Below are 27,254 nucleotides of genomic sequence, written 5' to 3'. Positions count from 1 at the left end.
AAATCTGCCAAGCCTATTTATGACAAAGTAGAGAAGTGATATGGTCCAAGAAATGATCATGGCACACAAAATTGTTTTATTTTGAAATAACCATTACTTTCTGACACATGCTTGTATACTGGGACCTAATCTGAGAAAGGTAACTGATAACATGTTCATAAGCAACTGTAAAATGCCATAACTGCCAAAAAAACAAACAAACCCATCACAGCCTAATAAGTAGCTGCTTTTAACTTTTTTCAAAAACTAAGGAAGTACTTCTATTCACTGAAGGGAGTACAAAAGGAGATACAAGAAGAGTACAAAGGTTACAAAAAGAGATAAATAACCACTCAGAAAAATGCATATACAAATATGGTGCACTGCCTCTAATGAAACCAGCTTTGAAACAGAACCATTTGCCATACCATTTGAACTAATTTCTCTACCAGAGTCCCATTTCCCTAAGATTACAGGTAAAAACTGAATTATTGAAGAACACCAGACTGCTGTTCATAGAAACAGTGATATAAAGATCCATACAATTTCTAAGAGGAGAAATGGAAATGCTGGATTGCACTGGATAATATCCAATACTTCAAAGTTTCTGCATTTCTATACCTACTTTGTCAGGCCTCAAGCAGCGAATGACAAGCATCCTCTGGAATTCAGTCATTTTCTTCTGCCACTCTTCAGGGAAATCCTCATGGTGAGGCTCCTACAAGCATACATATAGTAAGTTAGCTTTATGTTACTAGCATTCAGAAATTCCCAAGAGTTCAGAACAGACTACCATGGTTCACTCTGAGGTATCCACAATGCATCTGAGCCAGCAAGAACGTGGTAGATAACAACTGCAGGAATAGTGAAGATATTACTTGTTTACACTGCATGAAAATGTTAAGCTTATTGTGCAATGAAGCAAATACTATAGCTAACATGAAATATTTCAAAGGAATAGAAAAGCAGAATTCAAAATTTCTTCCTTCCCTTCTCTATAATTTTAAAGTTGCTCTCTAATTTCCCTTATTTCCCTCTCCCTCTATGAACATCATATTCCACGAGAAATTACTCTATGGCAATGATCCCAATGGTGAGTTTTATCATGTGTCACATAGTATATGGTAGGTTTCTTAAAGCTGTAGCTTCTGAAGTGAGAAGATCACACGAAATCTTGGCATTCGAGTTTTTCCTGGCTACAGAGAAAATATGAATCCTAAGGACTCAATTTACAAGGCAAAGAAAAAGAACCCATTTTTTGTTTTGAAAATGTATGATTCAGTTTAGTAAAGGATCTGACTGATACTCCAGCCATACCAGTACCATAAGTCTCACAAGGGAGTAGGGATAGTTTGGTTAAAGTTTAAGAATAGAAGGAGGTAATAAACAAAAGGAGTTAAGTGTAATGCTGCTCAGCATGGCAACATTTAACCAGTGTGTACCTTGCCACATGGAAGGTGAGTTAGGCATCTACGAATGGATTCACAAAGCAAACAATGAGGGAGACTGTAGGAAAGCTGCCCATACCAGTCATATGAAAAGGAAGATTAGGGTTTAAGCCATACCCATAAATGTGTTATGTACCTCCTTCAACTTGGCCCCCTCTACACATGCTGGTAAAGGCACAATGAGATCTAATAAGATGAAATCCAGATCTAATGAGATGCACAGCTGGGACCAAGTGTCTGCAGCTTCAGGATACTAACTCCTGGCAGTGTGGGGTGCTGCCAGGAGTTAGTGTCAGTAGTTGCTGGAGCTGAGAGTCCCCCCAGTTGCAGCACGCCCCAGTCAGGGGAAGACTGAGAGAGCAGCAGCTGCACTCCTCCCAAGCACAGATGAGCACTCTTCCCTGGTCTGGGAAGGGTGCAGAGAAACTGTAACTGGACGACTCCTGATCACAGAGGAGTTGAGTGTACAGAAGTTCATTCTATCAAGAGAAACTCTCATGCAAGGGAGATCTTCCTAGTGTCAAGGTAGAAGATCTCTCTTATAGATGGGGCATGTTTCCTCTGCAAAGAACTGAATGAACACCTGTATGCCTGTAATTTCTACTGGGAGAGTGGCAATTCTCCTGGTAGAAATTAAACATCTGTATGTGGCCACAGTAAAGGAAAGATTCCAGATACAGGAGAATTATGTATATTGCAAAGGAAACATTCACTAAATATTGAACACACACTTAGAATGCTCACACACAGCAAATGCACGTCTAACTTCAGTGAGAAAAACCTACTATGTTTCTGCTAAAAACAAAGGCTGTGAACTACTAACTCTTGCTGTCTGAATTTGATAGTAGATGAGTGAATCAACACCAAAATGCATCCTATTTAAAGAACTAAGCCCCAGAGTAACCTTTTAGGATTCTTAGAAGCACTTTTTCCAGTCCCTAACATCTATGAAACTATGAAACTTCCCCTGTCCACCACTTGCAAACTCATGCCCTGCGCTCCCTATCACTCATGCTCTGTGCTCCCTGTAGGAAATTGGGATCTGGCCCCCAGTCCCAACAATCACATTTTCTGCCATGCATGTGTGGCATGCCAGGAGGTGTAATTGCTGGGATTGGGGATCATATCCCATCATGCCAGCAGATGAATATCTGCTAACCTCCTAAGAGTGCCATTGTGGCTTTTAAAGCACAGCCTTGCTCAGGAGAGGTACTGAGTTTCAAATGGATGTTTCCTGTACATGGAGGTACTTTTCTTTCTCTTCCTCGGCTTTCCCTTTTCAAAGCCAACCTTTTCTCTGTCCTTTTTTTCAAATGGCTGCTTCCCAGGGAAGAAACCAGAACTATCAGTCCCTACATGTCCCAAGTAAAGGGAATAACAATTTGACTTACCCTTGTACAACTGTCCAAAGAAGAGCAAAGTTTTCTGTTCATATTTTATCCCACTGTGCCTTAAAAGACCTTCACAACGGGCACCTATACACATGCCCAACACCTGCTCCGATGCATTCTAATTGTAATGCATCAGAGCAGACTCAATTCATTGCTCCAGCAGCCTCAGCATCATGTGTATTTCAGCATCCCTGTGCTTCAGAATGATGGTAGGGGCACTTTTTAACTAAACCTGTTCAAAAAAGTTTAGTTAAAGCACACCTGCCACCATTTTGAAGCATGAAACACTGAATACACAAGACACTGTGGGAGTTTTAATTAGAGTGTCTCCCAAAAGCCACTCTAATTAAAGTGCTTCCTGCCCACCCGGGAACACGTGTAAAGATGCTCAATCTGAGTTAGTAACAAAGGTGCAGAATTGGGTTATAAGTTATATTCTTCAATTTCACTCATAGTACATTTCTAACCAAAATAAAAGTTTTACCAGTGAAACAGGCAATCATTTTTTCAGATCTTTTTTCAAAATCTTTTATGTATTGGGGAAGAAGGAAGCTAGCTCTACATTTTTAAATGCTAGACATATTCAGTGTATAAAACATAAACAAACACATACAAAATACATACAAACAGTCTTCTCTAGATGAGTTTCACAAAGCTTCTGGATTATCTTTTTAACAACTGAGAGTGGGCAAAATTTTTCACCATTTCCATACAACAGTGGCAAAAAGGGGTCAGATTTACAAGGAGTAAACCAATGCAACTTTGCTGAAATCCACTTGCAAAATTCAGTAATGGGTATTTAAGTTAAAAGTTGGATGTAACGTTGTCAATAATATGAGAGTGTCAAAGTAACATAATTCACAGGGAAAGCAACTTCATGAATGCATAATATGAAATGTTCCCTAATTAAAAATCATTTTAAGTCTAAATAGACAAGGTAAACAAAGCCTGGCAGGACAAACCAGCAAAGAAAAGTGAAATAACTCATGTAAGATCACACACTGGGTCAGTGGCAGAGCCAGGAATACAACCCAGACTTCTAGTCCAGTACTCTGTCCACTGGACAAAAATTGGCATCTACATTTCGCATATAATAACACAGGCCTATACAATGTCTTGAAAAATAATTCTTAATATAACTGAGCACAGCAAAGACCTGCATAGTCATCTTGTATTTTGGTTTTCTTAAATTAAGCAGATTTCTCCTATCATCCCATTTATTGTAATTATTTTTCTTTGATTATTTTTTAATCCAATCCAATGCAAAATGTATCTTGGCATACAAAAGCTAGCTGAAAAATTGCAATACCCTACCTTAGATATAATTTGCATGAATAATTATGTCCGGTTACTGTAACAATGAAACACTGCAAGATTATAGAATTTACTTTGTTTTTTCTGAATACTTAAATGTGATTCATTATTCTGAAAAAGCAAACAATTCGTAATAAAATTTAAGCTCTTTCTGTTAACATACCAGACTATCGTACACAGATTTCCATCCATCCTTCAGCCGTATAAAATCTTTACGAATCTTCTTGAAGCATGGCAAATCATCTAGTCGACAGATTTCATCCCATGCCTTCTGAGGAAGCCAGGTGCAGGGATTAGAGAATGGATTATCCAGTCCTATGCCACCAGTTAGCAAAAACTTCCACTCATTCTCATTAATCTGCAGTTAAAAACAACAATAATAAGCCTGTATAATAAATACTTAATTAATATTGGACAAGTAGTGTTTCATCACATCATGTAGGTAATTGATAGATTTATTGGAATTTTTGCACTGAAAATAGAAATTCTTCTGTGATACTACCAAAGGCACATTTCCAAAAGCTTCAATGTTTTAATTCAGTTTAGGTAAAACTCCAAAGCCTGAAGCTGAAGTTATTCCAAAATTTCCTAAATGTGTTCCACACAAGTACAGGGCTATAGGTTGTAGCCACGTTGGTCTAAGGACATAGGCAGACAAGGTTCTTTGAGTAAATCTGATATCTTTTCTTAGAATATCATACTTACCCAAAGAACCTTGTCTTTCACACAAGTATACACCTTGAACCTTATCTATGACTAGTACTTCCTCAAGTGAAAAATGAATACTTTCAGGTGTCTAGATTTTTGACAAACCACCTTTGTTGGGCTCACTTTCTCATTCCTCCACAGTATCACAGTATACACAAATCAGAGCTATGTACAGAAATTAATATTTTCCAGATTTTGAAGCAAATTTCCGATCTAAATATAAAATCCAAATATGAGCTTCTAACAAGGCCCATCTGTTTCCTAGTATTCTATTCAGCACAAACCTGTTTAACAAACCTGTACACCCAGGTCCGGAAAATTAGATTTTTAGACTTTTAGCGTTTTTTTAGCTTTCTGGTCACCCAAACCTATCACCACATACTACTCCTTGTTTTTTTAATTGTGTGCATTTCACTTTACTATATCATTTAGACGGTTATAGTGACCAAAAAATGTTTTCTGAACCAATAAAAGATAAATAGTCTAAAATATTCCATTGCTAATAGTAATACTGTTCATCAGGAAACAGATATAATTTTAAAAGACTGCATTTTCCTATTGATCTAAAATAATTCTGTGAAAAGTGATCTGCTAAGACTGATTATAAATGTTAAGACACAAAGGGTCTTATTTTTCAGAAAAAAGCCCTATAAAATCTATATTAAAGTTAACAGTAAAGTAAGCCCTGTTTCCCTCTCCATTGTAAGAATTGAAACGATAACTTTATTTTGAAATGTTTTTAGAACTCACATTGTACTAAACTAGTTAATTTTGTATATATTTCCAGATTGATAAGTATATGCCACAGCCTCACCACTAACACAGGCATTAATAGCTTTCTAGTTAACATACAGTAAATATAATAAAGTAAAATTTTTCAAAATATCTGCAGATGGAATACAATGGGCTGGTTTCATTTTAACTAAAGATCTGAAGACTGCCTATCATCTAGTATTAATTTGGCTAGACCACTTTAATTTATTCTAGGGAATTCACTTAATTGATTCATAATTACTTATTAAAATTTTAAAAAACACATATGAATTTGTTTACATATAGGCTTGATTTTCCAGTGACATTATATATATCCCTACATAATGATATAAATATGCAGTTTAAGAGCTACAGTACTAAATGGAAAATTATTTTAAAGCACTGACCAATCCTTCATGCTTCAGAAGATTTACTGTTAAACAAAAGGAGAAGAGCAATTTGTCCTTTTCAAAGAGCGAGCGACAGACATTAACATAGAGTGAATAAGTAAAATGATCCTTGAGAATCTTCAGCCTGAAAGTGTCAGAGAGAAAATAAACTTAAATTAATGTCACTTTAAAGGCTGCACACTTTGGAAATCCTATTATAAACTACTTAGACCTTAGTTATTCTAATAAACTTTGTGGTCAATTACCCTAAAACAATCAAGGATACTCATTAAATGTGTGCACCAATTTGGGAATACAATACAAAAACATTTCAACAGAATTACATTTCACTACCGAGTGATTTTCTAGAAGGGCAAAGGGAGGGCTACACTTTCCCATTAAAAAAACCCAGCAATAGTCTTTGCTTTATATTAATAGTGAAATTTAAAAAGTAGAAACAAATAGCCTATTTTAGTGGCTGTACAAAAGAAATTTCCAATCTTAGCACTCTATTTCTCTTGATAGTATGCAATGTAAATGTAATGAGAACATTGTGCTGAATTAACAGTAACTTCCTTAAAAAGCGAACTCAAGACAGCAAAGCCATTTATTATCTTATAACGCAATGTACAAGAAGGAGGTTTTGTGTTGTGCTCTGGGTTTGAAAAGAGATCACCCAAAACAAAAACAAAAGGATCAAGCAGAGGCCAAGAAATTCATTGTTCAAGCTTGCAAACCCATGTAAAAAGAGCAAGATGAATGGTCTTCCTAATCTGCCAATACCAGTGAATGTCAGATGTATTTGTGAATACAACTGATGCCTTTGCACTGTTCTTTAGGATCACTTTTATTTTGTGGAAATGCTTCTTCTGAAACTGTGCTACCATGAACTGACTTCTGACCAGGAAGAAATTTGGAGCTGTCTACAGTCTATGTAGACTGGAAGGTGGAAGGCTTTTTTCTTGACAGAGTTAAGAATGGAAGAGAAGCATATCAGAGAGTTTTTCTTTTTTCTTTCTTCCTTTCTTTTTTTTTCTATCTTTTTACTTCCCTCCACTCTTACACCATTCAATATCTGTCAATATCTAACAGTATAGCCAATCCGGTTTTTTGTTTTTTTTTAATTTGGGCAATAATTTCAAAGGAATTAATAATATAACAGCAGTTCAGCTCAGATTCATTCTACACGTGAAAAGCTGAAAGGAGATAGAAGCATGTGATAAAATGTAAGACAATGTATGAAAGTAAATTACAGTGTTTACATTAGAAAATGATTATAACAGTAACCTCTGTTAACAATAATAGAGTATGTAATGGAAATTAATGAATGACTGGTGAGGTGGCCCAAAGCCAAATTCTCCCATGAAAGTCATTAATGCTCAAGAAATCCTCTGTGCCTTGCTTGTTCATGTATAAGTAAAATCAGGGCCAAAAAAGAAATCATTTTTTCTCACTTTGTTGGATAGAACTAGAATAACGGGTTTAAACTAGAAGTTCTTTCAGCCAGCTCCATATTTTGATAACCCGTATTAAATTCCAATTGGTAAAGACTGGTCTTGAATTTATAACCCCAATAGTACTTTTTTTTTAAAAGTACTTTTTAAAAAGTCCCTCGAAGTATTGTGTTCTGACTGAAATGCTTAGCAAACAGTATTTGTAGTAATTTTAATACAATGTGGGGCTGTGCACAGATACATCTGGCTTAAATCGAGCTCATGTTGCCTAAAGGAACTTCACTGAAAAGAAACTCTGAAGAAAAGATGATCTTTGGGGTCACTACAGGTGCTTGTACACTTTATCCGTTGTTTAGATATGTCATGAAACAGAACCAAAAATCACCATTTCGCTAGGTTAGTTGCATCTAAAAATACACGTTGAAATCTTTCTATCACGGTCAATTTCTACTTATCATGGTAAACTAGACCACCTCCAACATTTTTTGTTGTTAACGTGGCCAATTGTTCCAGCAAGATTATTTTTTATCATGATAGTTTCAGGATGAGTATTCTTACACACAGCTAAAATTCCCATTTTCTCAGTTCCAACATGATTTGTTCACAAGGTGCTGCTTGGGTTCACTGAGAAATCCAGGTAATTTCTATTGTAATGTGGCCATTACACACCAGGTGGAAAGGATCAAAATTGTTCTTAAAATGTGTTGGGCAGTTCATCTCCTGATTGAAGAATCAGGTTAATTACAATTATTTTTTGTTGAACTAAAACCTTTTCCTGTTACTAAATTGTAATGTAATTGTAATGTGCAGTACAATACAACTGTAATTGTAATGTACTGTACTTATCTGTGCTTCCATGTCCTTGTGTATAGGCAGACAGTTAGAAATTGGGGGAGGGAACCCTATCATGTGACCTGGGGTGGCCCAAAACAGTGGATGATGAGAGCAGGCCACTTGCTGCCAGCAAGGGGTCCCCCATACCACCAGGCCCAGTTGGAGGGGGGACTGGCTGGGAATTTTGAATTTTTAAATGTTCCAGGGACCTCAGAAATGTGTGGGGGATGGGGGGGTGGAGACTGTTGAACAGAGCAAGTAAAGTGCCTGGCTTGGCAAATGCAAGTCCCAGTTAAGCAGGTTTTTGCCAATTCTGGGAGAGAAGACTAACATGTAGCATTGGGTGCATGCGGTATGGGTCGGGTAACTATGGGTAAGTAATCATTATGGAACAGGCTTTTGGCATATCAGAAGGTAATGAAAGAATGGGGATTTGGTAGTAAGAAAAGGGGGTGCTGGGAAGGATAGTTAAAGTAACTTGGTCTTGAACCCATAAGTAAAGCTGTGTTAAGGTCGCCAACCAAGCCATGCATTGGGACACCCCAAAGCAACACACACTAGGGCCTTGTAACAGGAGCTGGGGAGAATAGCTATTGACATGTAAATGGTGTGAGTGTTTTCATGCACATGGACCAGATTTGCAGGCTTTGGGGACTAGGGTCTGGGGACAGCCAAAATTGTCTCTGTGAACTGCTTGCTAAATCTAAGAGTATGGCTTCCTCCATTCCTAATTGACTAAGTGACAAGAAAACAATAATATTGCTGGCCATAAAAGAGTCACATTGCAGAAATCTGTTTCTAGAAGAGGAAACTAGATGATTTATGGAACTGGGCTGGAGTCTGTTCAAACTCCTGGAAAGCCACACAGGTTGATGAAAAAACTGTACAAGGTGCTGACATGTTTTGAAGAAGATGAATTTAGGGATCATAAGACTATAGCGACTTGCTGGCCATAAGGAGGCAATGATTGCCAGACCTGGGCACACGAAAGCAGCTCTAACTGGTGGAAACACATTGTTATATCAACTTGGAATGATGATCAGTGACTAGAGACATTGAGAATGAGCAGGGACACCTTCTTCCACATAGTTAGTATGCTGTCACCGCACATTGAGCACCAGACAACTGTCATGTGGAAGCCTATCACCCCAGAGAATCATGTTGCCATGGCCATGATGAAACTGGCCACGCCAACAAGCCTGTGCCATGTGGCAAATCAGTTCAGCATGGCTCCCTACACAGCTGGGGTGACAATAAGAGAGGTCTGCAAGCTGCTGCAGGAACTGGCAGCAAACAAGTTCATCTACCTCCATAACCCCAGGGAGGTGGTGGAAGGTTTCAGGATGATGGGCTTCCAGAACTGCATGGGAGCACTGGACAGCACACACGTTCCTGTCCTGTCACCATGCCAGAACAACTGATCATTTGTCAACAGATAGGGATTTCCTTCAGTCATTCTCCAGGTAAGATTTACTAACATTTACACAGGATGGGCAGGATGTGCCCAGGATGCACATGTCTTTCGAAACTCACCACTGCCTGAGATGATGAAGAAGGGCCAATATGCCCCAGAAATGGAGGAGGTGTCATCTGCAGTGTTTCAGTGTCACTCCTTATAATTGTGACGTGGCTTACCCATTCCTGCCCTGGCTCATGAAACCATACAGGGGGGCAAGTGACTGACCCACAAAAACAGACCTTCAACTACCAGCTAAGCAAATGCCACATGACCACAGAATGTGCCTTTGGGCTCCTGAAAGCCTGATGGAGGTCACTGAACTGGAGGTACAGCCAGAGAACATCACCGCTTTCACAGTGGTGGCCTGCATGCTGCATAATATCTGTGAAACAAGGGGAGAAATTTTCAGTGAGTCTTGGGCCCAAGATTTGAGGGAAGTGAGAGCAACTGCCAGATCTACACTGAGACAAGCAGGACAAGAGGTGAGGTTAGACATTCAAGCAAACAACAGCAGGGGAGCTATGGTCAGAAATTGCCTGGCAGCACACTTAATGGCTGCTCAGGTGGGCAAATATGCTCTGTAACTGTGTACCTGCATGGTTTTTTAATTTCATTTCATATCAGTTTGGAATTCAATAAAGTCTTTCTGAGAAACAGTTTGGATACCTTTTCTGATAACGGGGTCTGGGGGTTAGATACCTTTTTTGATAACAGGGTCTGGGGGATGGATACCTTTTTTGATAATGGGGCCTAAGGGTCGATGTGTTAGTGGTTTTACTTGGTGGGGGGGCCGGGATGGGAAAGGAAGAAGTCATCTTCAATGTAGGATGAAGGAGTGCTGTGGGTGTGGGACACGGGGAATGAGTCTGAGGTGGGTGGGAGCGCTTAGTCAGGTGCCTGAAGACTTGATAGAAGAAAGGAGTTTTAGCAGAAGACTGGTGGGAGGAGGTGACTGCAGGGACTGAAGTGCACACAAGCACTGAATGAAAAAAATTAGTCTCTCTCTCTAGGCAGCCCAAGTGTGAAGCTGAAGTTTCTTAAGTAATACAAAGAAAAAAAAGAAGGGGTTAATGCTGTATCAGGTGTGTCTCGAAACCAGAGGCATGTAATTAAAACAAAGGGATCAGAGTAATCAGAGATGCAGGGAACCAGAACTGACGTGCAAATAGGGTAACTGATAGGACAATGGCACTGACAATGGCAATGGCACTGTCAGAGTTAACATCTTCCCCCAAAAGGCAGACTACGGTTCCTTGGACTGTTCAACATAAGATGGTTTCATCCAGCCCTGCAAATTCATCCACTCCCAGGGCCTCAGCAAGGCAGACAGGATGCTCCTCAATGCCCTTGACAGATTGGAAAGGACAACGCACATTCTGGAAGAGAAAGGTCTCCTGCTGATCAATGCAGGGTATGATGTGTTAAACCTCTTGATGGAATTTCATGAGAGCTTTTTATCCTGAAGGTGGACAATGCTGAGAGAAATCCTAAAAGTTTTGGAAGCATTTGAACAAGAAGAGATGTTACATCTGGAGACTGAGACTTATGTCTAAACTTGGAAGAAAACAATGGATAGCTATGGGGAGACAAAACCACGTCTGACTTGTCAGAATCATGAAAAAATAACTTTGCAAGCTGATGAGGACACTGTCTGACTGTCAAAGGACAAAGGAAAAGCTTAGCCATTTTGCAATTTAACTCTGAGGATGCACTGATGATTGACACTGTATGAAAATAAAACAAAAAATTTGCTCCATCAAAAGAGTGTGGTCGCTGATTTGTCACACTTTTGATGGTGGGTGGGGTTCACTGGAAATGGTCCTGGATGAGAGGGCAGGACTGAGACTACATGCTGACAGGGAAAAAAGGGATATGCTAGGAGAAAGAGGGGGGAGGGTTAGGCTGCTGATTAATGCCCAATAAGGAAGAGCTAAGCTGTCTTAAACATGTCCATGGTTTCCAGTTTTGTTCCCCAAGGCAAAATGGCAACCATCCTTACATTTGTTCTGTAAATGAGGAATGATCTGGCATGGACAAACAGATTTACAAAAAAACCCAAACCAATTGCTGTTTTGCCTTGAAATAAACCATGTCAGTACATTTCTCAAGGACAGCACCCAAAAATGCTTCGCTGATCAGCAGAAAATGTGTGCTTATGCGGTCTTACGCTGGCCGTTGGCTGTGCAGGGGAAGTATTTATGGAACTGTAACCAAAAAAACAACACCATCTTTCACCATGTCCCTCCACATCACCCCAGGACACCCCATGCACCCTCTGCCTCACACCACATGCTGGCTGCTTATGAGGGCTTATGATGCCTGCCATCTTGCCCAATGTCCCATCCCATCTCACCCCATGCTCCCCATGTCTCAACCCATTTCCCCAAAATTAACAAAGCTAGTAGATTTGTCAGGAAGAGCACCCAAAAAATGCATCAATGAGTGAACAGCAGAAAATGGGGGGCGGGGGGAGAGTCTAACCAAAAGCCACCCGAAAAACATAAACCAATTACAAAATACATTCCTAAACTGCCCCCTGCTGTAATTTAGTAGTAGGAGGTCAGGAGAGTAAAATTGTTATGAGATGCCCTCTAGCATCTTTAATAGCACATTAATCAATTATGAGTGGTAAACACATGATGTACGCATCATGTGCAAAATAATAATGGGAATCATTGTGGTACAATGCAAGAGTGAAATAAAACCAGAGAATATCTTTAGCTAGAAAAACCCAATAATGTGTACAAGCACCCTACTTTATTTAACTAAGTGCACCAGACATTGCCTACATTACAATTTAACTATACGTCTCAAATAAAACAATAGAGAAGAGATGGCTCAGAAAGCACTAACTGCTGGCTGCTAAAGATACTCTCCCACCTATGAAATTATAGCACTACTCCCTTTCTCTCATCTTTTCTCTGTTTTGTTTACTGACACCTTCATGATGTAAATACAAGTTCACATTCTTAAATTTGTGCACGTGAGTACACACTCTGAAACTTATGAGCCTACTAATATGCTTAAATAAGTGCCTGCTTAAGTCCTTTGCTGAATCAGGACCTCGTGGCATAGCCACTAGGCTGAGCCAATAAGTGAAGACAAAAATGGTCAGGAATGCTTAAGATCTTGAGGATGCAACATCTGTGACAGTATCTTTATCTTGCCAGTAACAAGGTGAAAATAAAGCACAAAATCTTTGCTGATTTCTTGCAAAATTGATCTCTTCAAAGCACTTTAAAACAAGACTGCAAACCTTAGACAACTAATAATCTCTAAATTAAAAATAAGCCACACTCAGGATATGGAGAATGGGAGGGAATTTATCATTAAAGCTTTTTGATTACATTCAAATTGTAAGTGAATCTCATTCATATTTGACACTAAATTCAATTGTTGCAACAAATGAGTTTTAAAATGAGTTTCCAGTGAAGTAAAACTAAATATTGTGTCCAATTAACTGAAATTATGGAAAAGAGTTAAGCTAGTCTTCTTTAATTTTCTAATGTTTGCAGGGGTTGGTTTGTTTTGGGGTTTTTTGTTGTTTTTGTTAATATCTGCTTTGTTCATTTTTTTTTTTTCTGAATCCATACTGGATATGTCCATGAGGATGACTTTCTGACTAGCTTAATCAGTTATTTGTATTGGCCAAAGGAGGCTAAAATTATCTTAATTAGATAATATTGCTTGAAGGTGTTCTTATACTTTAATCATGAAGGACACAATTTAATAAAAAATAAAAAGTAGATAACATATGTGATGTCACAAGTAATTTATGCTTTCTTTCACCCTTACAACAAAATAATTTTTGCAAACAAATTAAATGTACCCCATAATTTAAAAAAATAAAATAAAAAAAGCACTTATGTAATCTATTTTGGTTTTCCTTCCCACCACTTTGACTGATTGGACCTATATTTTTAAACACATTAAAGATAGTCTGCTGTGACTTTTAAGGTGTACTGATTTCAATTGTTTATTGTATAGAGCAATTTTTCTAAAAGCATTTACAATGGGTAAATATAAGAGAACCATATAGGACTTGAATGTCAGTCATGTGATATACATTGTTAATGTACCTGCAAGCATACTCTTTGAGAAGGTATTCATACAGCTTCATTTTAGAACAGAAGACTTAGAGAAAAAAATTGTTATATCAATATCCTTGAGAACATCTTAACTTTTAAAATACCAAATAGGGAAGAGAGGAATAAGCAGTAAATTACTGAAAGAATAATCTAGCATCAATCTGCTGGGTCTGGGTAAAGTGGGAGAGACGATACCAGAAACAGGTGGAAAGATTTTCTAAAGAACTAAGTTCTAGATTTAGATTTAGAAGCCATTTATTTCATATATTTGGGTGAAGCAGTCTTCCACATGGATTCTTATCCAAGTGTATGAACAAAAATCTTACAGAGAGCCATATAAACAAGATTTGACCAAACCCCTCACCCCACCTGCTGAAAGACTGCTTCACCCAAATATATCAGATAAACTGCTTCTAAACTGCTTTTGTTATGGCACAGTGCCTAGTGAAAAGATATATGCAGCTCCATACGGTTGCCTTAAAAATGTCCAGAATAGACACATTCTATTTTAAAAGAAGGCCACCAAGGTCACTCAGGCTCTGGAGGAAATAGCCCTGCTCAATGCTGGCGGGTCTATATTAGTAACCTAGGAGCACAACCTGGTGTGGTCTGAGTTTTGGTAGACAGCCTTGTGGGGAAAATCACTGAGATTTTTTGACCTTTCAGCTAAGAGAGATTTTAAATGATTTAGTTATGCAGGAGAAAGGATAAGTCTCTCTTCACATGAAACATGTGCAGTCGTGCTTTAATTCTCAGTGAGACTTTGGGGAAAAAACTGGTAAGTAAATCTACTGACTAACATAAAATGCCATGGCAACCTTGGGCAGAAACTTTAGAGAATCCAGTGGAAGACCTATCCAGGTAAAACACTTTATTGAAGAAATCCACCAACAGTGCCTGGATTTCATCTGGAAATGATGACCACCATGAAGGTGATATGCAAGGGCAGATGAAGTGGTGGGCAGGTGGCCATCAATTCAAATGCTGGATTCATCAAATGATGGGTTCCCCATTGGTGGGGAATGAAAAGGTTTAGGTCTCACTGGGGAAGACCTCCTTTCAGATCTCATACTGAAAGGAATACCTTGGATAGGCCACAGAACATACCTGAGTAGAAGATGCTACTCAGACACTACTCAGATGCTACTCATTCACAGATGGATAGTACACTCTGAAAGAAGCTAGGCACTCTTTGATAAAGGTGAGGGACAGGTAAGCATGGTTCATCTCTAGTAGAGAATTTAAGATGGCCAAAATCGAGGCGTTGGAGGGAGAAATATCACAGCACAATATCACACTAGGATGCTGAAAACCTAGTATATTTAGTCATGAGAATTAAACATGCTCACCCCACTATCAAGAGCCATCCAGCCATAATCTGGACTTGATCATTCACAGTACAATGTAGAAGCTGGCAAATTCTGTGACTGCCCCAAATGCCCTGAATAGCATGTAGCTTTGTCTCTTAAGAAGACCAGAGAACTTTCACTTGAAGATGTTCATGTGCAATCCTCACTTAGTAGGGAGACATTCATCCTAATTACCAACACTTATTAGGAGGGAAGCAATAGGTCCTCTAATGGGTACCTTCACCAAATATGGAGTTACTAACAGGAGAATGGCCACCTTCATACACAGGGAATGCCTTCCAGGAGGATAAATTGATCAAAACCAACTACACTTATCATCCACTTATGCTCCATTCTTCTGGACAGGGACGAGGCTTAGCTTCTCACTGTTCGCCATGAGTCTAAAGTGTAGATTAAGAATAATTTGGAGATTCTCTGCTATCTCCTGGACAGATAACCTGTACTCATGGTCAAAGTAAACAGCAATATTCTGTCTTAGGTGGGCTACAACCACTGTAAAAACATTGCAGCTGAGGGACTAACCCAGTATGTACACTTAAAGTGTGCCTATACATGAGTTGGGAGGCTGCTCTGATGTACATCAGAGCAGACTCAATTAATCAAGTCTGCTGGAGTGTGATAATTACCGTGCTCCAGCCAGCCTCTGCATCTTGTGCATCAGCGTCCCTGTGCTGCAAAATGGCAGCGGGGGTGCTTTAACTAAAGCTTGTCGAACCAGCTTTAGATAAAGCACCCGTGCCACCATTTTGCAGCACAGGGATGCTGATACACAAGATGCTCCATGTGCTTTAAGTAGAGTGCCCCCCTCCCACCCCCACTCATGGAGCACATGTAAAAGCAGCCAAAGGCACCAGTTCAAGCCCACTGATAGTAATTGCAAGTGTATATATTGGATAGTAGTAAATCTATTATTATTTACATATTACCAAAAACATGCTTGGTGCTTTACAGACATCTACAGGTTCCATCCAAAAGAGAGACTAAAATCTAAACATGTAATGTAAAAGATAAGCAACTGGACAATCACTGTTCATGGCAATACATATTTCACAAAGAACTAGAAATAGTAATAACTAGAAATATTAATAAGAGGAAATAATATAAAATCTAGTAATTACTAGATCCTTTTTACATAAATAAGTTGTCTACAAGGAAAATTGACTGACATACAGAACAGCATTTGAAGTACATTAATTAATACCATATACTCTGGAGAAATTTCTGTGACAATGAAGTCATTAATGGAGGGATGGATGAATGGACAGATGGGTGGATGGATACAGAAACAGACAGACAGACAGTAATAAGTGAGGGTGGAGTATTATCTTTCTTACCTTGTTTGTAAAGCTTCTGATTTTTCTGAATTATCTATAGACATGACAAAAAGGTTAATAAACCATATGAGAGAATATTGGTACATGGGCTCAATGTTGGCTAGATCAGCAATTGAGAAAAACAAAATTGATGAATGAATAGCGATCGGACGGTAGCCCATTCGAGTAGCATCGATCTGCTTTTCTGTCTCTTCAGCTACAGCTTGCTTCTCAGAAATCTCATTAGCCAGAGCTTTGGAGGAAGATAATATCTTAATGGCAGTTTCATCCTCTAAAATATTTCCTTCTGAAGCTGAAAGAACTTCTAAAATCTTGTCTTCTATTTCTTTTAGTTGCCTGAAAGAAAACATAACTTTCATATAGAAAAATTATAGGCATGCTCCATTAATGCACATGATGTATAGTTAATATATGCAACCCATAGATTTTTATTTTTTATCAACCATTTACTTCAGAATTAAGCTGTTTTCTCATCTCTTCCAACCAAATTCATGCTTTATTTTGTGTGAACAACTTAGATATATCCTAGAGCACAAAATGATTCCATGAAAAAGAAATGGGTAACAAGTCTAGTATAGACAGCCTTCTCTAAAAAGTGTATACTTCATATTGCTTCAGGCAGAAAGGGACTCTGAGCATTTACAACCAGAATGCTCTAGCCCAACTCTGGTTAACACATTTCGAAAAAGCACCAGTTAGGAAAATAATAGATTACACCCATGTCCCATTTCCCCGTAACTTCTGGAGACTCATCAACAAGCAACATCAACTCAGGAAAAACATAAAAATGGAAGCCAAGATCTAGCTAAACCTCTTAGGCTGTATGCTCTAGGCATAGTGAGCTCCACCAGCACCCTGGACAGAGTGCCAACCACCAGAAAGCAAAAAAATGGCAGGAGGGGCTGGGACGGGGGGCGTGAAGAGTCTTACCAACAACACTTCTCTCTGCACTCTGGCAGAAGCTTCTACTGAAGCTGGGAAGCAAGCTCATCAAACACCAACTTCAGCAGGGGACACCAAAATGTTCCCCCTTCAGGGGTGCATCCACACAAGCAGGCACGTGCCTCTTTCCCTGCCTCAAACCCCTTTGAGGTGGGCCAACAGGCACATGCGGGAACAAAAAACTGTTCCCCGCACTGCAAACTTGCAGCGCAGGGAGAAAATTAGATCCCTGGATATCCAGGGGTCTAAAAAAAATCGTTGTTTAAGAAAGCGGCATTTTAAAAAAGTGGCAACTGGAAGCTGGGTCCTCCACAGAGATGCTCTGGCTGCCAGAAAATCTCTGTGGTTGCCCCTCGCCCTGGTGCTGAAACACACGGCCGGTGAGGTCGCATGTTTCAACACCAGGGCTCCGATGCCGGTGAATAAGGGGTCGGGGGGGCTGGAGGACAGGGGAGGGGACCATGGGGGGACCCCCGACAGCCCTGCCCACTCCCCCACCCTCCCAGCCCCCCCGACCTCCCTGAGCCCTGCCGGGGCTGGCCCCTCCCCCCGCCAGCCTCCCCGAGGCCCCTGACCCCTGCCAGGGCTGGCCCCTCCCCCCCACCAGCCCCCCCCGAGGCCCCCCCACACATATCCTACTGCATATACCTGCACTTCCCACAGCAAAAATCCCAGGGGGTGCCAGTCCACTCACCTTGTATACATTACTGGGCACAGGGCTGCCTGGTCTATGGTTGGGCTGCACCTGCTGTAGCAAAGACTCTTGGGAGGGTACTCTCGTACCCCTGCTAAGTTGGTGTTTGCTGTGGGTGCCCCACTCACCCTCCTCATTTATGCTACTGATGTTCACAACACAATTCCCTTATATTTCACACTGTTTTTCCTGCCTCTGGAAAAAAAACCCCACAACTGGTGCCCTCCAAATCAAACCTATAACTAGTTAGATGCCTGATTTTGGGTGCTATATATTTAAAAGACCACATCTACTTCTTTTCTAGAACCAGACTCTTGATAAAAAGGAACAGGACATCTTTCTTCCTATTGGATGAAAAGATTTCAGGATTCTGATATAATAATCATTCTAAATATTCAGACTTCTGTGCATAAGGAAGAAAACAAGTGGGCACTCACCTGTTCATCCTTCAGGCCTACAAATCTTGATTTCTTTTGTTAAATTTGTTGTACAACATACAACCACAAGTACACAAGAAAGGATTTCAAAATGTGTGTCCTGACTTATATTAGGGGAATAATTTATAGTATCCTAATATATATAGAGAGAATAATTAATATTCTCTTCAGCTGCAATCTACTTCAGCCCTAGCTAATGAAGTTATTTTAATACCTTTTATTCTCAGCTCCTTGCAAGATTAGAGCTTGCTTTTCTTCTTCCAGATCTGGTCTTTCTCTTGCTACCACAATTCCAAGTAGTTGATCCTGCAATCCTTCTGGGGTGATCATGAAGTTCAACAATGTTACCTGTTAAATAGATTTTATTCATATACACAATAATTAGGGACAAATTAAAACAAAATGTTCCATCTGTATGATCAAAGAGCTTGGAATTGGCTCATAGGTCCTTCCTAGCTTGTTTTACAAATAGGATCAGAGGAGTTCAAACAGGCAAAGAGATATGACCATGGTCCTTGTGAGCACATGGCAGGTCCTTATTAGTCCTCTGCTGTGTCAAAAACTCCAAGGTGTGATTCTGGTACCCCCTCATAGTCAGCACCCAGGGCTGGTACCCTGCTCACCATAGTTACATTACGAGATTTTCCTTTTTCCTTTTGGAAAGCAGGGCCAGGGGGGTGTGAAGCCACCATTTAGAGGCAGCAGCGTGGGGTGCTAGAGGAGGGGGACAGAGGGGATGGTGGGGCAAGTTTCCTACCACCCCCCACCCACTCCTGGAGGGCAGCAGCAGCACAGAATGGTGGGTGGTGGTATTCAGTTCCCCCCTGCCATCATTCTTGATAAAAGATCTTTCTCTAAATATTTTCCTGTATCAAAGAACAGCTGGAAACTAACTTACAGTTTCTTTCTGCTGATTTTCAAATTACTTTACAGGCAGACTTTTTATTTCATTTTCAGGATTTTGTGCTCCAATATGCACATTTTTTAGTCAAGTTATATGCACTTGTGTTCTCCAGCTTCCAATAAGAACTTATTTAACTTATTATAGGTTGATGATTCACAAAGTTTGTGTATTAGATAAAAAAAACCCGTTATCAAATTATAAAAAATCTGGGAACACTTGTTTGTTCTTATATGTACCCAAGGCATGAAGTCTAGCATTGCTTGAGGTCCTGTTCAGGGCTTTTACTATGGAAGCAAATCTCTAGAAGATTGTAGAAAACTTATTTGTATGTGCACAGGGCTCCTATATTCACTCCCATTAAATGTTTCTTTGCTGAGAGGTGACTAAGTAAAAGTGTCAGAAGGAATGAAAAGGTAGAAGGTTGGGAAGGATATTAAAATTCAAAATTTACATGACTAAATTAAATTTCTGAAAATATGAATGAGAGCATTGTGAACAGTAATATTAGAATTGACAAAATATCAGCACCTATAGATTATGACAGTACTTCCAAGAAATTTCAAGAACAAGAAGAAAAGTAGTAGTAGTAGATGAAAAAACAGATACTAAGTATTCTTCTCAACCTGTACCCGATGGGGACAGCATTGTTAATTAGAATTGAGCAGAATAAAATGGCACAGTAATTTTCAAGACTTTCACCTTAACAGATGTTTCAGGAAGATAATGTGGATTTCTCAATTTGGTTGTAATATAAAAGCGGAAGTCAGGAGCATATTCAATGGTGGAATCACCAAGACGAATGCATATACTACCAGACTGCTTAAATGTCTGCTTGAGTAGAAGCGGTTCTAGGATAGGATCCAGTTCTTCTCCAATATTTTCCAGCAGCACTTGAACACAACAATAACAACATTTTTATGCTGTCTTAACAAGCTACATTACTTCACATCCCTCTTTGTACTTACGTGAACAATAGTTATTACTTTTGCAATACATGAAAGACAAATATAGTCTAAATAAATATATATAAATATTGCAAAGCCTTCTTAAATAACATTTCTTTATTTAAAAAAAAAGCAAATAGATACATTTGTTTTGTGGTATTATACTAAAAGACCTTGAATTATACTGTGGATGAAGTATAGCAACTTTAGGCTGGGATTTTCAAATGCAGTGACTTTGAGGTGCCTAATTCTAGCCTTAAAATTCACTTTTGCTTCCATACAGAGATTGAGAGAATACAAAGATATAAAGAATGCTCCACATCTCAAATACACTATGATTTTCCTAATTCATCATTTTAAATGAGGTATGTATTATGAGAATATTATCATGAGTACTATTTTACTTTATAAATTGTCACTTCCATGCAGGAGCAGGCAACCTGAGTGCTAGTTTGTTACACATTTCTTTACAAATTAAATGAAAACAAAATGGGGTTTCTAGAAGGTTAATGTAATATAGAAAGGCAAAGGATAAGGCCAATGTCAAGCAGGTAAAAGAGCTAAAATAAAGGGAAGAATTACAATTTAAGATTTTAGTAGGAAAAATCCCATTGCCTGCTATGATGTCAACTACTGTATTTACTCAAATATAAGCTGACCTTCCCTCTCCCAATAATTAGATTCTATATATGAAAAATATATAAATTTGTTATAATTTTCCAGGTACAGAATCTAAGCATCACAGGGTTGTCTTAAATCCTCCCTCTCCCCCACCCCACTATATCAGGGAAAGTAGCCACTGGGGCGGTCAGGTGTCTGGGGGGCTCAAGTAGCCCCCTTGCCTTCTGTCTGCCCCACTTCTTCCCCCTGCAGCTGTCCTGTACCCCCTGACACCTGCACTGCCCAGGCCCAGCTCCCCACAGCCTCTGCTCATAGGCAGAGGGAGAAAATTTGGTGGGGGGGGGGGGAACTGAGCATGTGCACACATGTGCATGAACGGCACCCCCCAGCAGGAAAGTCTGTGAGGGGAGGTGTGGTGGGAGAGGAAGAGGGAATGGGGCTGGGGCTGAAACCAGGCAGGGACCAGGAGGGAGCAGAGTGGAGCCAAGCCCAGGATTGGGGCAGGGGCCCGATGTACCCATGAAGCCACCCCTTCCTCCGGGCCTGGGATCATTGCCCAGTGCCAGTGCCAACAAACCTGCTGAATCCCTGCCTGACCCCAGCCCTAGCTGCTTGCCCACACTGGCCCCAGCCCCACACCATCTGGGGGGGCCCAAAGTGGGGGACTGGAGCAGGACCAGCCTCAGCTGCACTGCTGGACCAGAGTGGATGGAGCCCCCATGCCTACTCCACCAGGCCCTGCACAGCCAGAGCAGGGTGGGGCATGGGATGGAGCCATGGCTCATCCAGGGGGCACAGGAAAAAGGTGGCAGCTCCCTCTGCTGTGCACGTCCCAGATGGCATTGTGGGTACATGCCCCCGATCTGCACGGAGCAGGGCGAGCAGCCACTGTGGGCTGGAGTTGGGGCAGGGCCAGGCTCTTCCTGGCAGGGGGGCCAGGCTATGCTGGAGTGGATGGCAGTGGCGCTGGGAGGGGGGTCGGGTGGGCTACGGCAAATCCTGGGGTGGCTGCAGGCACCCCCCCACTTAGCCTTTCTCCCAGCACCACCACCACCCCACTCCCAGTGTAGCACAGCCCCCCCTCCACTCGCTGGAAAGAGCCCAGCACAGTCCCAGCCCTGGCCTGCAGTGGCACCCCACCCTGCCCCACGCAGATCAGGGGCACGCACCCCCCATGCCTCCTGGGGAGTATATAGCAGCAGGAGCCACACTCCCCAGACAAGCCACTCGGGGCTCAGTCCCGCACTGCCAGCTGAGTGGCCCCTGCCCCTCCCCCTGCTGCAACCGCTGGAAGCCCTTGTCCAGGCATCCTTGTGGCCCTATTGCTGCCCCACATTTGGGGGGGGCTAAGCCCCATTAGCCCCCCGTTTCCATTGCCTATGCCTCTGGTCCTCTCCCAATCCACCCAGTCTGTCATCACTACTGACCTGCTGGGCAGGTAATATAGCAGTGTCACCACTGCTGACTGGCTGGGGCAGGAGGCTGCTGTGGGTCTGACCCTGCCCCCGCCCTGGGCTCAGGGACAGTGTCAGAGCCGCAGCAGCTATCAGCTCCCCACTCCATTTTGTATGTAAATGTAAGACAAGGGTTTTATTTTCCCCATGCTTTTTGCGGGTGGGAGGTGTCTTATATTCGAGTAAATGTGCTACTAAAGTTCTAATATGGTTAATTAGATTCACTATCAATAAATAACATTTTTTTCCTACAAATATATCAATATTTGGTATTTTTACCTTTCCTATAAATTTTTTGTTAATTGTGCCCTTTCTTGGTTTTTCAGTACTCTACAGTTTCTTTATTCAATCACTTACCAGGAGTTCCAAACTGAATGCAGTTTTCCAAGGTTCTCACAAATTCAGGGTCACTGAGTTTGATAATGTGCAAACTATTGGCTTTTTCCATATTTTTTATCCATTTGTTTGCTTGGCCCTGAGGATCTATCATCAGAGGCCACCTTCTTGCATTACTGAAGGAGAAAATTGGTATAGATTGATTTTCAGAATTCAATTATGTAGTTTTCTAAGCATTCACCTCATACATGCCTTTAATGCAGTTTACTTCATGTCATTTAGATACAAACATCTGCTTTCTAAAATACTAAGGGACACACTGATAAGTGGTTCTAGAAAACTTTATGAGAAGCCATGTATGTGTCTTCAGGCCCTTTGTTCACAAAAGTGATCAAATCTTTCAGGGAGAGTACTTGAAATAAAAATTTACCACATACAACATAATCTTATCTGATCATTTTACACATCTTTAAAAATCTTTAAGGATTTTTCCTGTAGTTAAGGAATTCTTAATATATTCATGATATATATAACTGCATTTTCCAGTGAAAGAAAGATTTTACAACTAAGGCAACAAAAACAGAGAAAGTCAAGCAAATTGATATAAAGTGACCACATCTATGTGAGATGTTGATTGTACAGTAAGTAGTCTGATACTACTGCACAGTAGTGTTGCATGGCAAAAATTGTGATGCAATGCTACTGCACTGTAGTATTAGGCTACTGTGCAGGAGCATCACAAAAAAGGCATTCGTCGGCGCTACTGCACAGTAACTCAGGTTATTGTGCATTCATTTAGTACTTGTTTATACAGGTACTAAATAAATGCACAGTAACAACTATACAGTAGCGCCTCATGTAGATGTGGCCAGTGTGAATGGCAGCATCTTTTTGTCTTAAAAATAAAGTGGTTACACTGAAAAACTTTAGAATTTTTCTTTAAACTAGCAACATTTGCAATATTTCCTATAGAACTTAAGCTAAGTATTTTGGCATCTCAGGACAGTGACACATTTGAAGTACAATTATTGTAATTCTCGGATGAAAAAAAATCAAGACTCTAAAAGTACATCATTCTTCTTCACAAGGATAGCAAGAGCAAAAGAAACAACTCAGAGGTAGACTGAGTTCTATATCTGCACTGCATTGATCCCAGCTATTTGAGAGGGGGAACTGTTTTCTCCCATCACAAAAGTCAGATATGAATAATGTTTAAAACTTTAAAATCTATCCTATTTTCTCTTTGTTTCATCTTCCTTTGCACCCTGACCAAAATAAGGTTATCAAAAATTGAGTTGAGTAAGAGCCAACACTTACTAGAAGTACTAATAATCAGTAGCATAACTAATGGGGGCCTGAGCAGGGCAGTAGCCAGGCATGCCGCCTTTGGGAAGAGGTACAAAAATAGCTGCTGCCACAGTGGCAGTTGACTGTATCAACAACTTTGGCACTGAGGCAGTTAGCATTTGCCCTTGAAATGTCACTTCCCAGAACACAGAGCTGCCCTGCTACACCTCTGCTTATAATAGTAATAGTACTAATAACAACAGCTAATAACTGAATGGGAAAGGAAACATTTACAGTAAAAAGTGTCTGAACTCCACCTATTTGGACATAAAAATAATATGTTCTTATTCAGCCTCAAAGTGAATAGATTCAGTTCAAAAGGATTGTCTTTTGGAACATCTAGCATTCTTTCTCAAATCACAGCATTTATGTAATTGAGGTCAACGACACTGCTATATTGTTTATTATTGTTAACATTGGCATTTTTAATGACATCTTAACTATATATCATTCTGATATTTTCTTTGCTCTTAAGCTTTCAGGGAAAACCTAGTAATGCAAATGTGCTGATATTTCTATTCAAATTTCACATAAAATACTCACTTAAATGTACTGCAACATATAAAAGAGCTGCCCTAGGCAAAACTCTGATTTTAGTTAACATTTTCTCAGAAATATGGTAGTGCCCTGTAAACATCTACCATATATTGTCAGCTGAAAGGAACAAACACTAGAAAGTAACAGCTAGAATTAAAAAGGGACATGTTGCCAGTAGTTACAGATATAATGTATTTGCAGAAAGATAACACTGAGAAAAATCCAATCAGATGCAATTGATGCTCCTGAAGACTAGTTTTGCAATTTCCACAATTATTTATTGGGAAATCATCCTTCAATCATTTATTCTAATCTTTAGCATTCCTTTACAGAGGAATGACATAAATAGACATTCCTAATCATGTCAAGATAATGACATGGACAACTCACAACACTTGTACCCCTGGCCCAAATGCTAGAGACCAGGAAACTATTTACTAAGAAGGAATCCAGGGTTCAGCTACACAGTTCCAAAATATGTTATGAGAAACAAGTGTTAGAGCCTCCTATTTGGAAGATCTGCAAAGTAAGCTTCATTTCTTCTGCAGAGGTATCATTTGGAAGAAAGGTGTTATTGGTTTGGGTCCAAAGTAGTTCTTTAAACTACACCGCTTTGGCCTTCTATGGGGAAGGAATATTTCCATTCTTACCTATTAGTATACTATAACATTTAAAACTCTGCTTTTTCTTTCCCCTTGCTTTATTCACTTATTGTCATTTCCCATTAGTGATCAATGAGAAGCTGTGCTTCAGATGACAAAATTTATCACCTGATGATTTTCTTTTAGTTAATATCTTTTCTCTTCATTCTAGTCCATCATGATCAACAACCAAACAAAATTTAAATCACAAATAGAAACGTATATATATACATAGAGAATAAGATATACATTTACTGCAAGATTAATTAATACATTATACCAAATTTATCATCTTAATGCATGTATTCAGCTGCTGAAGTATGTTTTTTGTGTACACATGCATACATATGCAGCTTTGAAAGCACATGTCTGATACCTTAACCTGTAGGCAAGGAAAAAGCTTCCAAAAATCCTAGACTGCCTCTAAATTCCATGTAAAAAGGGGATGTTAACACCATAAGGAAAGAAGAGAAAAGCTGTGCTGCAGAGCAAATGTTTCTCTTCACAGACCTGAAGAGGCCACTCCTATTGTTAAACTCATACAAGTTTGCTTTAGTATCCAAAATTTGCTCTATTTGAATCAGCTTAGTCACTTACAAGTAAAATGATCATTTGCTTGCAGAATGTTGTTATGCTTCCCAATATCAAAATTTCCAGTGCCATTGAATAACTCATGGGAATTAAAAGTGTAGAGTGAATTACTTTAGTTACTAGAAACCTTGAACAAAATGTATAGTAAAAGTAAAAATAATAGCCTTGTTTTTATTTGACAATTTGTATTTTAGAACTTGCTCTATAGTAAGAAAATGTGTTCATAAAAGAAATAACTGAACAGTGTGCTGTAAGAAGCTATTTAATGAAGACTATGCATGTACAAACCATTTTTTACTTACGAGGTAATGATACCATTATCTATAGAAAATGTGTCAGATGGTAATCCTGCAATGTTCCAAGCTCTGATTTTCACAGGTTCTCCCAAAGTATTTGTTAGGGAAAAATCATCTGAACAGGGGATGTCTCTTGTTTTACATAACAATGCCCATTCACTTGTTTGATTCTAGATGAGGAAAGAAAGTAAACGTTAGCTGAATCTCTGTAGTACCTTTGCAAGATTAAATTATCAATACTGTATTTATCCTGCAAACCACTGCTACAATACAGCAACTTTTTACTTAGCATCTAACTTTCTAGTGTCTGTCTAAATACTAAACAAACACACTTCTTCATGAATTAAGGTGTATTTGGTAAGAAAAAGCCCCCCTCCTCCTCTAACAGCCTTTCTGCTTGTTTAGGATTTCCAGAGCAGAAGGATACTCTAGTCATACCTTTTTCAAACACATCCTCACAAACATGAACAAAGAAAATATTACAGGAACTCTGCTGTTTGAGGATTTTGCCATTCAGGTAGGGGTTTTTTGTTTGCTTTTTTTTAATTTGCTTTTTTTCATTTTTGCTGATTAGCCAAACAACACTTTGGGACCAAACTACTTGGCTAAATACAAGAGATTTTGTTTCTGAGCTAATCAATTTTTAATAATCATGAGCTTTCAGCTGAATTATGCATGTTCAACTAGTACAGATTTATCAACTAAAACTTTGTATTTTTCAAATTATTATTGACAATAGCCATAGTACCATATTTATTACTACACATGAAAATGTATTAACTTGAAGTGAAGGCTATTCAATTGAATTTCCTCTTGATTTAATCAATAACAGTATCAAGGAAGTTTTCAATTAAAGTAACAATAATAGCCACAGTGACCTCAATTCAAATGGTTTAAATCTATAATGGGTATCATAATACTCAAGCACAGTCAGACTTCTCACTTCCCTACAAAACCACCTTGCAACTTCAACTTATGTTTAACCACAG

At 39.6% G+C, this 27,254-nt stretch overlaps 1 protein-coding gene across 1 annotated transcript in view; it reads right to left on the bottom strand.

Moving 5' to 3' along the window:
- Nucleotides 1-27,254, bottom strand: part of DNAH7 (dynein axonemal heavy chain 7) — a 217,336-nt gene that overhangs the window by 30,851 nt on the left and 159,231 nt on the right. Inside the window, exons 46-53 of the mRNA XM_019492106.2 lie at nt 26,272-26,435; nt 22,875-23,029; nt 20,198-20,388; nt 18,809-18,942; nt 16,522-16,857; nt 6,001-6,127; nt 4,296-4,490; nt 605-697 (exon numbers count right to left, since the gene is read on the bottom strand). Coding sequence (XP_019347651.1) covers nt 605-697; nt 4,296-4,490; nt 6,001-6,127; nt 16,522-16,857; nt 18,809-18,942; nt 20,198-20,388; nt 22,875-23,029; nt 26,272-26,435 — 1,395 coding nt within the window. The remainder of the gene's footprint in view (nt 1-604; nt 698-4,295; nt 4,491-6,000; nt 6,128-16,521; nt 16,858-18,808; nt 18,943-20,197; nt 20,389-22,874; nt 23,030-26,271; nt 26,436-27,254) is intronic.

This window comes from Alligator mississippiensis, chromosome 4 (assembly GCF_030867095.1).
Source record: "Alligator mississippiensis isolate rAllMis1 chromosome 4, rAllMis1, whole genome shotgun sequence".
In the NCBI taxonomy this organism is placed as follows: Eukaryota; Metazoa; Chordata; order Crocodylia; family Alligatoridae; genus Alligator; species Alligator mississippiensis.
This window is presented reverse-complemented; position numbering and strand designations above follow the sequence as displayed.